Source organism: Periplaneta americana, chromosome 2 (genome assembly GCF_040183065.1).
Source record: "Periplaneta americana isolate PAMFEO1 chromosome 2, P.americana_PAMFEO1_priV1, whole genome shotgun sequence".
Lineage (NCBI taxonomy): Eukaryota > Metazoa > Arthropoda > Insecta > Blattodea > Blattidae > Periplaneta > Periplaneta americana.
Window position 1 is genome coordinate 25,407,529 of NC_091118.1, and position 12,005 is coordinate 25,419,533.

The window sequence follows — 12,005 nt, forward strand, 5'->3', positions numbered from 1 at the left end:
CTCTATTTGTTCATTAATCCTAATATATCTAATATTATGTATTACTTTCAAACCCCCTTTTTCCTCTAACTACTATTCACTAAAATCTCAATTTCACATTTTCTCTACATTTAATTATTTGTCCTATTTGTTCTTTGACCTTTTCTCCTATCTTTCTCTTATATTCATTTACTGTTCCAACATTCAAATGTTAGTATTAATTTTATGATGTCACTTGTTCACTTCTCTTAACCCTTTTTTCACTATTTTCTCTCATTCCTATTTGCGCTCACTTTCACTTTCTCACTATTCCACTTACACCTAATCCTTTCTCACTATTCTCACTTCCTATAAATACTTATATTTTAACTCTACACATCTGCTTATACACTTCGTCTCTCCCCTATACTTCTCGATCTTTTCCAGTTTCACTTTACTTGCACTTTTTGATCGCATCCCCACATTTTTTAATCATATCTAATACCTCTGCCATATCCTCAGCTGTCGCAGGTTCTGACCTTTCTTTACTCTTCGTCTCTGCCTTATTTATATCTCTGCCTTTCTATTTGTTTCTTCTTCTATTCCTCTTTTATTTTTCCCACCCACGCTTTCACTTTCATATACCAGATTTGTGGAGAGTTATGTTGTGTACTAAGGTGAGTGTATGTGTAAGTGTTCGTGTAAGTGTAGTGTCTGGAATGAGTGATGATGATGATGATGAGGAAGGGAGAAAGGGAAATCTGGTGTCAGCACGTAGCCTACTCCTGTCGAATAGCACCAAGGGGGCCGCCAGGCTTAACGTCTCCATCCGACGGATGAATCACTATCAACAGTGACATATGCCTTCTCTTCATATGCACTGCGGAGAGGTTTGGGATTTAATCCAGGCATATTGGTGCACAATCTAGTGATTAGAAGTTGTGCACCGCCATCTCTCCTAGTCCCGAGGTAGAAATTTTACATGAAAATTTCTGACCCTGCCGGGAATCGAACCCAGGCCGGCTAGTATGTACAAAATAATAAAAATTTGAAATTTGAAAAATATCAGCATCTGAAATGAGTACTTTTTTAATAACTGTGAAGTGGGAAGTGTAATAAACATGTACGGATGTTTGTTAATTTTTTTTTAACTAATGGCGGATACTTGACTGTTTGTCACTCACCCATATGCAGCCAGTAGTGTACACCAATTTACTACAGAGATGTTGCCCAGGGTGCGCCATAGGAGGCTAGTCTATGCTACACCCGAGATGCGATGATTGGTTAGGATGCCACAGGTGAAGCTTCCAGAGAAAACCCGTTACCTGGATGGCTATATCCTTCAACAAGAGAAAATTTTACAACTTATCATCAGAGTTGAGGCAAGTACAATTATTTGAAGGAAAAACATTTTCAGCAAATTGTGCATGGCATTTCTATTACATTCCATAGTAATATGGCTGGTACTAAAAGGTTTGGAATGAAAGGGCCGTCTATTGCTTATCTTACAATGTAGTATTAATATGTTACATTTTATTGATGAACGTTTTCGGCATATGCCATTTTCAGATCTTAAAAAGTTGTCTTTATACTTACTTAATATTATGCCACATTGGTTAAATGCTATACATAACTAACAAACAACGAAATCATAATTACACTATTTTTAAGACGAACTTGTGATTACTGTGTCCACAATCAGCTGTCGATTGCAAATATCACTTCACAATATGTTAAAACACAAAACACTAGTTGAATGGAACAGATTAAAACAGAGTTATAAAACATTAACATTAAACAATAGCAGATGACACTTGATAAAATTCATAGGACGTTTGTCGTTTTCGTCGTTCATTTTGTTTACATGTTGTGATAAAACAAGTTAAACATAATTGGATTGTTGTGTTATGTGGTGGATTGTTTGACTGTATGAAGTGTTGCAAAGTTTTCTAGCGTTAACAATCAAATTGAAGTACAATGATGTTAATATTAGATCTCAGCATGATGTAGACATATGTTAACAGATTTTCAAGTTGTCACTTCTCGAAGTTCAGTCATACGTCTACATCAAGCTGATATCTATAGTCCCGACGCTGTTATTTCCGGTGTGACTCCGCCTCTTTGCTTATGTCTTAGAACGTGAAGGCTCTATAAAGTCTAGGTAGGTAGTATCGTTCGCCATTTTTTTTCTTACGTTGCCGAGCTACCATACGAGGAATCTATTTGCCACACCGTTAAACATTATCATGTCGTAGCTCCTATGATAATAAATCAAACGCAATGTAATTCAGCAAATAATTGAGCGGCAAATAACGTCTTAGTGTGCTTTCTGCGAACGCCAACGAAAGAGCTAAAATCGCGGGTGATTATATTAACTATTTATCGAGCCTTAAGAAATGAATCAGCGAATCACAAGACGCACACGTTTAAATGTAGCCGACCTGCAACGCGATTGGCTGCTGGAAATTAGAGTGACGGGACTATAATATTAACATCATTGTACTTCAATTTGATTGTTAGCGCTAGAAAACTTTGCAACACTTGATACGTCAAACAATCCACCACATAGCACAGATACCCAATTGTATTTAATTTGTTTTATCAGAACATGTAAACAAAATGAACGATGAAAACGACAACCGTCCTATGAATTTTATCAAGTGTCATTTGCTATCGTTTCATGTTAATGTTTTATAGACCTGTTTTAATCTGTTCCATTCAACTAGTGTTTTGTGTTTTAACATATTATGAAATGAAAAATTTGATAACACAATCTCAAGGGAAAAAATGGAACTCTCTGCATCAAAATCCACAGTTAATTCCCGATTTACCACGCGAATCGTCTGTAGCTGCATTTAGATTGGCAACAGGCCATGATTGTTTGGCCAAACACCTGCATAGAATTGGAATATATCAGTCCCCTAACTGCCCATTGTGCAATTCAAACCAAGAAATGGATTCGGAACAACTCAAAATCTGTGCTTCAGTGGCTGGCCATGATAATATCTTTGAAAAATATTGGAGTGCAAGAGGTCAAATGACTTTATTGTCAAACGCCTGGCATTAGAAAACAACAACATATTATGAAGTGATATTTACAATCAACAGCTGATTGTGGACACAGTAATTACATGTTCGTCTTATAAATAGTGTAATTATGATTTCGTTGTTTGTTAGTTATGTATAGCATTTAACCAATGTGGCATAATATTAAGTATGTATAAAGACAACTTTTTTAAGATCTGAAGATGGCATAAATATGCCGAAAACGTTCATCAATAAAATGCAACATATTAATACTACATTGTAAGATAAGCAATAGACGGCCCCATTCATTCCAAACCTATTATAATTCTGCTTATCGGTTAAAACTACCAACAAAATGAAAAAATTGTACTAAAAGGGTTAATTTCTTGCAGCCTGAAGTTCATAGGTACAAGGTTTGAAAAAATTCCTTACCACAGATTCGCGAGTTGAAATTATTTTTTTTACTTAACTTAAAAAAAAAATCTCCAGTGTCAATTTTGGCATGATATAACAGAAAATTTATATTTACAAAATTTTTGTCGCAGACATAACTATTAAAAGGCATCTTCTGACGATCAATCCAGGAAGTTGTTTTAATTGGATTGATTGTCTGAAGGCTTTTCCACAAGTGGTGGATTCGAAGGAACTTTTTCTTTGTGAGTGCGTACATGCTTTTTCAGATTACTCGGTTGTCTGAAACCCTTGCCACAGACTTCACAAATGAAGGGTTTCTCCTCCATGTGCATCAATATATGATACTGTAAACGACTTTTACGCCAGAAATTCTTGGAACAAATGCCGCATTTGAAAGCATTGTCTTCATTATGTATTCTCATATGATGTGTAACATCATCACTTTTTGTAAATTTCTTACCACAAATCTGGCAATTAAAATGTTTTTCCCCTGAATGAATGAGCATATGAAGTTTTACATATCCTGAAGTCGTAAAAGCTTTCATGCAAATATTGCATTTGAAAGGTTTATCGCCTTTGTGGGTTGATTCGTGTTGTCGAAGTAAATAACGTTGCACAAAACTTTTCTCACATACACTGCATTTGAAAGGTTTATAGCCTGTATGGCATAACGTGTGTGTTCGAAGACGGTCATATCTAGCAAAAGTTTTATCACAAATTTCACATTCGAAAGGCTTGTTGTCTGTGTGGGTTGGTATGTGGTTGCGGAGGTGCTGCAGATGTTTAAAACTCTTCTCACAAATGTCGCATTTGTAGGGTTTATCTTCTGAGTGGGATGATGCGTGCTGTCGAAGTTGATTGAGACGTGCATAACTCTTTCCACAAACTTTACATTTGAAGGGTTTTTCGCCCGTATGAATTGACGCGTGTATTCGAAGACAATCAAGCCGCAGAAAGCTCTTGTCACAAATTTCGCACTTGAACGGTTTATCACCTGTATGAGTTGACTCATGTGTCCGAAGATTATCAAATCGAGAATAAGTTTTTTCACAGATTTTGCATTTGAAAGGTTTATCACCTGTGTGAGTGGATGTATGTTGCCTGAGACGATCCTGTCGTGAAAAACTTTTCTCACAAATGTCGCATTTGAAAGGCTTCTGTTCCAAGTGGATGCGTCTATGTTTTTGGAGAAGTTCTGGTGCAATAAACATTTGGGCACAAAATTCGCACTTCAAATCGTCCTCGACTGAAGATTTATCTCCGTTATCGTGCTGAATTTGCTCCGTATGTGACTGTGTCAGCACTATGATGCCAGATTGTGGTACAGAGGTCACGCATGCTTCTATCTGCTGGTGTGTCAAGGCTTCTTGGAAATGTTGGACGGGCCTGTAAATTCATAAATCATTGGTGAAATAATGGAAAGTCATTGTCAAAATTCACAAACATGCAAGTCATAAATGCTATCCCATAACCAATTTATTTTGTTTAAAGTCCTTCTACGCATGGCAAAGTGCAGTTCATGCTACCATTATACCATCATGAAAGTAGAAAATATAGCTTTGAATTATCTGAAATGTCTGAAGCATTATGTACATGTTTTTAGTTCTTGTCTCTTGATTTGGAAATAAAAAAGAACTTTTCAGAATAGTAAGAACTGTAAACTTTTAACCCAAGATTTTTTTATTCAGCTCCCATTCCACTACATTTATGTATTATATATAAAATTGAAGAGTCCACTGCAAGAATGATGGATGTCATTTGGAATACATTTTGCAGGAGGAGCAATTGAAAATTTCAAATGCTTAGCGTTCAAAGCTTAACTGTGATTTTCCGATCATTACTGGACAATGACTATCAGTGTTAATGCCATATAACTCTGTATGTACATTCTATATGTATGTATTGACAGTCTTGGTTCATTTTCCACAAGAAAGTGACATCCATCATTCTTGCAGTGGACTCTTCAATTATTATTATTATTATTATTATTATTATTATTATTATTATTATTTCTTCAGTCAGATAATATCCTGTGTAATTTCTATAAAATAACAAAGAAGAAATACCAATCTATATCACAGATACACTCATTGCTAAAATTCCAGTTATGAACGAAATTCCTCCATGGAAATGGGTGATTCCAGAACATAGCATACAAATTCCAAGAAATCATTCCAAAAATGATCCTCCATACATTCTTAAGTTAGATGCCATGGAACTACTCTGCAGTACATATAAGGATCACCTTCAAATTTATACAGATGTATCTCTAAATATCCTAATAATGGGACATCAAGAAAGTAATTTCATGCCATGTTCATCCTCCTCCAGTCTTGACACTGAATTGCTAGCTATTGATGCTGCTCTTCAGTGTGTTACTCAAATTTCTGAAATAATCTATTTGCATACTTACTGGTACCAACTCCAAGGGGGCTATATTTAATATAATTAAATATGTACCAAACCTATATGCACATGGAATTATTCCAGTTCAGAAACAACTAAGTAAACTAAAAAAAAAAAAAAAAAAACTCTAAGACGAAATAACATTTCAATGAATACCTAGTCATTGTGGTATACCTGAAAACGAGAAAGTCGATAACATTGCAAAACAGGCAACATATTTGCAATCAAGTGATATCTCTATCCAGTGCTTTTGCTTCAGTAAAGTCTCATTTTATAAACATATGGATCAACAATTGGCTCTTTTCTGACAAAGGAAAAATTTTACAGTCTGTACAAAAGAAACCAAATGACCTGGAAATGTACATTTTATGGTATAACTCTGTTCCGCTGATTTTACTATATAATAATATAGCCTGTAATGTTGACAATACAGAAGCTCACCCATATCATCACTTTTCTCACCTGTCATCAGTCACGTTATCATCCTCTATCACATACAGCTCTGGCTCCTGCTTCACTGCTTGCACGTTCCATGCTTCCTCCTGTGGAAGGCAAATATCATTATGCAATAAATTAAACACAAGATGTAACACAGACAAACTGCGTAAGAAGTGACGAAGCAAGTGAAAGTTAAAAAAATATAGATAAAGTGATGACTATTACCTAATCAACAACACCATTATATTACTGGGAAAATATACAAGGCAGTGAACTTGAGAAAAGTTCCTTACTCATGTAACACACTACTGGACATAGTAAATTAGTTATTGTAATTCAAGGGCTTGGGGTAACATATTTTTAAGAGTTGTTTTCCTGTAAAATTTGAGTGTGGCTTAGCACTATGTTGCCCCAAGCCCTTGAATTATACTTACTTACAAATGACTTTTAAGGAACCCGCAGGTTCATTGCCACCCTCACATAAGCCTGCCATCAGTCCATATCCTGTGCAAAATTAATCCAGTCTCTATCATCATATCCCACCTCCCTCAAATCCATTTTAATATAATCTTCCCATCTACGTCTCGGCCTTCCCAAAGGTCTTTTCCCTCTGGTCTCCCAACTAACACTCTATATGCATTTCTGGATTTGCCCATACATGCTATATGTCCTGTCCACCTCAAACGTCTGGATTTAATGTTCCTAATTATGTCAGGTGAAGAAAACAATGCGTGCAGTTCTGCGTTGTGTAACTTTCTCCATTCTCCTGTAACTTCATCCCTCTTAGCCCCAAATATTTTCCTAAGAATCTTATTCTCAAACACCCTTAATCTCTGTTCCTCTCTCAAAGTGAGAGTCCAAGTTTCACAACCATACAGAACAACCGATAATATAACTGTTTTATAAATTCTAACTTTCAGATTTTTTGATAGCAGACTATATGACAAAACCTTCTCAACCGAATAACAACAGGCATTTCCCATATTTATTCTGCGTTTAATTTGCTCTCGATTGTCATTTATATTTGTTACTGTTGCTACAAGATATTTGAATTTTTCAACTTCTTCGAAGGATAAATCTCCAATTTTTATGTTTCCATTTCGTACAATATTCTGGTCACGAGACATAATCATATACTTTGTCTTTTCGGGATTTACTTCCAAACCGATCGCTTTACTTGCTTCCCGTGTTTTTTCTAATCGTTTGTGGATTTTCTCCTAACATGTTCACGTCATCCGCATAGACAAGAAGCTGATGTAACCCGTTCAATTCCAAACAATAAGCCTCGGAATGGGATTCCTTCTCTGGCACGACCTTCAATTATACAGAGTGCTAAATATGTGGAAAACATTTGGGGAATGGATAGAGAATCTGAAATCGAGCAAAAATTTCATATAAATACGAGTATACAATGTCTAAAAAATAAACAGACAACATTTTCAGTTTTCTAGAAAGTAGACTGGATGATAAAAACTTCTCAAGCAAATAATAACAGGCATTTCCCATATTTATTCTGCGTTTAATTTCGTCTAGAGTGTCGTTTATATTTGTTACTGTTGCTCCAACTTATATGAGTTTTTCCATCTCTTCATAAGATAAATGTCCAATTTTAATATACCGGTATTTACATTTCGTACCGGTACTAATACCTGGTCATGAGACATAATTACATACTTTCTTTTTTCGAAATTTACTTCCAAACCTATTTCATTATTTGCTTCAAGTAAAATTCCCGTGTTTTCCCTAATGATCTGTGGATGTTCTGCTAACATATTCACGTCATCCACATAAAGTAGCAGCTGGTGTAACCCATTCAATTTCAAACCTTCTCTGTGACAGATGCACTTTATCACAGCAAAATGAAGGAAAAATATTATGTGGTCCAATGAATATAGCCTAGTTGAAATTGACGAAAACAAATTTGAGATAATGTGTACTTGGTTGTCATCGTCCTAACGGCCAGTTAATTTGCTCCACACCAATCCTCCAGTCTAGTCAAATTAACATACAACTTACCTCAATTTCAAACTTTGTCACTGAAAATGAACTGGGTTCATCATTCTTTTCCCGTTTGATGTGTGTCGCTAAATTGAGATCAGAAGGTTCTGCCATGATCTCGTCCACATTGACTTCCAAGAATTGTCCTTCCTGTGCAGCAAAAATTATAAAAAATACATTTGTTGTGTTTCTTCAAACATTTCTAAAACACAGACAATTGAGGAATTTGCCGGAAAAAGGGGAACATATGTGTCAATGACAAGCTGACCTATGTGCCCTTCTTCTGGCAAATCCCTCAATTCTTTCTTCTTCATGGAAAGACAGAAACACAAGACAAGTACTCACCATACAGAAAGGTTTTTCCTCTTCTTCATATCTGTCATCATTCTGTGAAGCTAATGGGTCCACATCAGGCTCTAATTTAATTAAATCCATGCTAACTGAAAAGAAAATTGAAACTAAGTTATGTCTCAAGAAATATCACTGCTCCAAAGATACAATTATACATCAGCCTTAAGGGCATTTTTATGCTAGACCCTACATATTATTACAGGCTGAGCTGAAGAAGATCTTGTATTTAAGTATGTACATATTTCAACTATCATCCCAGATTTACCAAGAAAAATCTTTCGACTAACAACTGGCCATGACTGTTAAGCAGCTCATTTACACAGGACAAGCATATATTCATCCTATACATGTTGCTTACACAACTTTTAACACTGTATCACTTCGGAATATGTATGTTAAGACTTTCCTGTGTTAAACTCCAACGTACATCGTTTACATGTTTCGACCTATTTATGGGCCATCTTCAGAATTGGTCGTTGTTGGTCTTGGCGCCTCTTGTTCTGTTTCCTGTGAAGGTGTGTTCGTGTGGTATAGTATAGAGTCAAAGAGTGTGTGTGTTTTGAAGTTGAGTTGCGTGTTGAGAATTTCGTTGGGGTGTGTTCTTGTGTATCTGTATATTTCATATTGTTCTAGTGTGTTGAGTTTCTGGCTTTTTGGTTGGATGTGTAGTATTTCCATGTCTGTGTTGATGTCTCTGTGGGTGTGGTTAGCATCTGTGATGTGTTCTGCATATGTGGAGGTGTTTTGTAATTTTGTTATGGCTGTGATATGTTCTTTGTAATGTGTTTGAAACGATCTGCCTGTCTGTCCTATGTAGAAGTTGTTGCAGGTGTTACATTTGAGTTTGTATATGCCTGTGTGGTTGGATTTGTTTGTTTGTGTGTTGAGATGTTTTTGTAGAGTGTTATTTGTTCTGTATGCGATGTTGTAATTTAATTTCTTGAATGAGGTTGCAATTTTGTGTATGTTTTTGTTTTCGTATGTTAGTGTGATGTGACTCTACACTATACCACACGAACACACCCTCACAGGAAACAGAAGAAGAGGCGCCAAGACCAACAACGACCAGCTCTGAAGATGACCCATAAATAGGTCGAAACATGTAAACGAGGTACGTTGAAGAAAACAGACTACTGTAAATTCATGTCTAGAGCATTGGCAAACAATAACAAATATATCAACTTTGATTTTTATAATAATCCTTAGAATGTTTTTATTTTTGTTTTCTTTACTACCGGTATAAGTTAATTTTATAATGCTTAGAAGTGATAGTCTTTCTTCATTTCTCATTGAAATTTACTTGTCTCCAAAGAGAACAGAATGCCCTCTAAACTACTAAAATCTTACGTTAAAGTGACTATTGGAATCAAACTGACTCTTGTCCACAGCAAAATTCCGATAAAATATTCCTTCCAGCTTCGGAATCGAAGAGACTCATGCTCCCATTTGATTCTAAATGCACCCAACCTCTTTGGTTTCATAATATCTCTTGCCTAGCTGGTAAGAAATTTCAAACCTAAAACGTTTTTCGTGATTTCCCACAAAGTTACGGGAATTGACAAGAACAGGGTGCAAATTAAGATTTCTGATGACGGGGGGATAGAATCCTCAATAGAGAATACCATACATAAAATTATTATTATCCTCATTCGATACGGTTCAACACTTGGTCACACTGAGTTGCTTGTCTTGATCATAATAATATATTCGAGAGCAGGCTTAAGATAAGATGTGTAATTCCTAAGTTATTGATTGTTGTCAGCTTGCCAGTGACGATAATACGGTACATCAATATTTTTTCTTTGCTTACTTTATACTGTACTTTATAAAGTATACTCGTATTAAAACAATTATATTTCGTGAGGGAGTGAGGGGGGATAGAAGTATCCCTGGCAGGGATGTTAATATGAATTTATGAGAGACGGATAACTTTCCGAAGGGATTCTGTGGGATTCTGAGGTAATTTTCAATTAATTATGTTGTTTCTTCAGTGTCTGGTGTGGGAAGACATCGAAGTTTCATCAAAAAGTCATATCAGCAGTCATAATAGAAATAAATACCTAGCAGAAAGTGAAAATTATACAGTTTCCTTCCTACCTTAGCAAAATAAATGGGAAATGTTCATGTACGGAGTTCCCTACAAGACAAAAGAAAAAAAAGATAAATCAACAATAAAATAGTAGGTACCTACGTTATGTATTGTTAAATAAGTTATTTTATAATTGCGATAGTAAGTATTGGAGTTGCATTGGAGAAAAATTTGTGACAAATTATTGTTGTAATGCTAAATATAAAGTTATAGAGCAACATTTTCTTGTTTAAATGACTACACACTAAACCACTTCCAGAAAAATAATTTACACACATAAAACAAATTCCCGCTGAAACATATTTAAGCATACTACAGAAATGATAATGTGACATAGATATTATAGTTGTAATACATATTTGTTGCAGTAACCTGCAGTATTTACTTAAACAACAATCACATATTTGATACCTTTAATTTTAATTTCCTATGATTTCTGATTCTGACCTAGTTTCTCAAGTGGCTGTGACTTGACCTTAGGAATCAAGTTGCAGTGAGTATCCAGTAAAAAAAAAAAAAAAATGCGTGCAGACTATATCATGACATCTGCCCTTGTCCAATAAATAATTGATGATCTCTTAGAACTACAGAAGACATAAAAATGGTAACTCAGGAAATGAATTACTGTACAAATAATAAGTTACAATGATTGGGATTCCAATATTCTGAATACAAAAATAAAGACATTTTTCTTTCTCCAAAAATTGGGAATATTATTTACATTAAAGAAAACTACACCTCAAGTGTTCGAGCCCACCTAATGTTTCCTAAAGGTTGATACCACTAGTGGGCACCTACTGCATTGTACCCTCACATTCAGGGATTGTACCAAAATATATAAACACAGCGAAACAATGTATCATACTTCTACTCCCATAATATTAATAACCTGATAGACACAAGCACCCAACAATAAAGAATTGAAACTTGAAAGTCATGCGAAAACGGACAATTTCCCTAGTAATTCGTTCTGGATCTCTCGCTTGTTGTATTGGTAATTAAATTTTTTTAACTGGTTGAATTCAGGGCATTCATACATTAAAAATTCAAATGATGTATCTCCTGTTAAATTATATGCTTGTCAGAAATGTGATACGGGTTTTGTCAGGCCTGTAACTTATATTTTGTGGGAGTAAATAAGTTTTAAAATAGGTGAAAATTAGAAAAAAAAAGTGTAACTTAAAATCTGTAAGGTGTTAGGTACAGCTTACAGCAGTAAAATTTTGGAAATATTCAAAAATTTTTTCCTCCATTATTGTATCTTGTACAATAATAAAAATTAGTATGTGTAAAACACTGCCCTTCTGCTATACGATAAAAATAT

At 35.1% G+C, this 12,005-nt stretch overlaps 1 protein-coding gene across 3 annotated transcripts; it reads right to left on the reverse strand.

Annotated features, from left to right (window-relative positions):
* Window positions 1-266: 266 nt before the first annotated feature.
* On the reverse strand, window positions 267-11,128 carry LOC138716455 (zinc finger protein 85-like). 3 transcript variants are annotated; one of them, XM_069849574.1, is made up of 6 exons: window positions 11,093-11,126; window positions 10,690-10,729; window positions 8,587-8,681; window positions 8,260-8,391; window positions 6,268-6,347; window positions 267-4,785 (listed from the first exon to the last, which is right to left on the reverse strand). In XM_069849574.1, exons 3-6 carry the CDS (start codon window positions 8,674-8,676, stop codon window positions 3,579-3,581), a joined length of 1,509 nt encoding a protein of 502 aa, XP_069705675.1. In that variant the 5' UTR covers window positions 8,677-8,681; window positions 10,690-10,729; window positions 11,093-11,126; the 3' UTR covers window positions 267-3,578. The 3 variants fall into 3 exon arrangements, with proteins under 3 accessions (XP_069705675.1, XP_069705683.1, XP_069705667.1); XM_069849582.1 differs by having other exon boundaries at window positions 8,587-8,677; window positions 11,093-11,120; XM_069849566.1 differs by lacking the exon at window positions 10,690-10,729 and having other exon boundaries at window positions 11,093-11,128.
* Window positions 11,129-12,005: the final 877 nt, after the last annotated feature.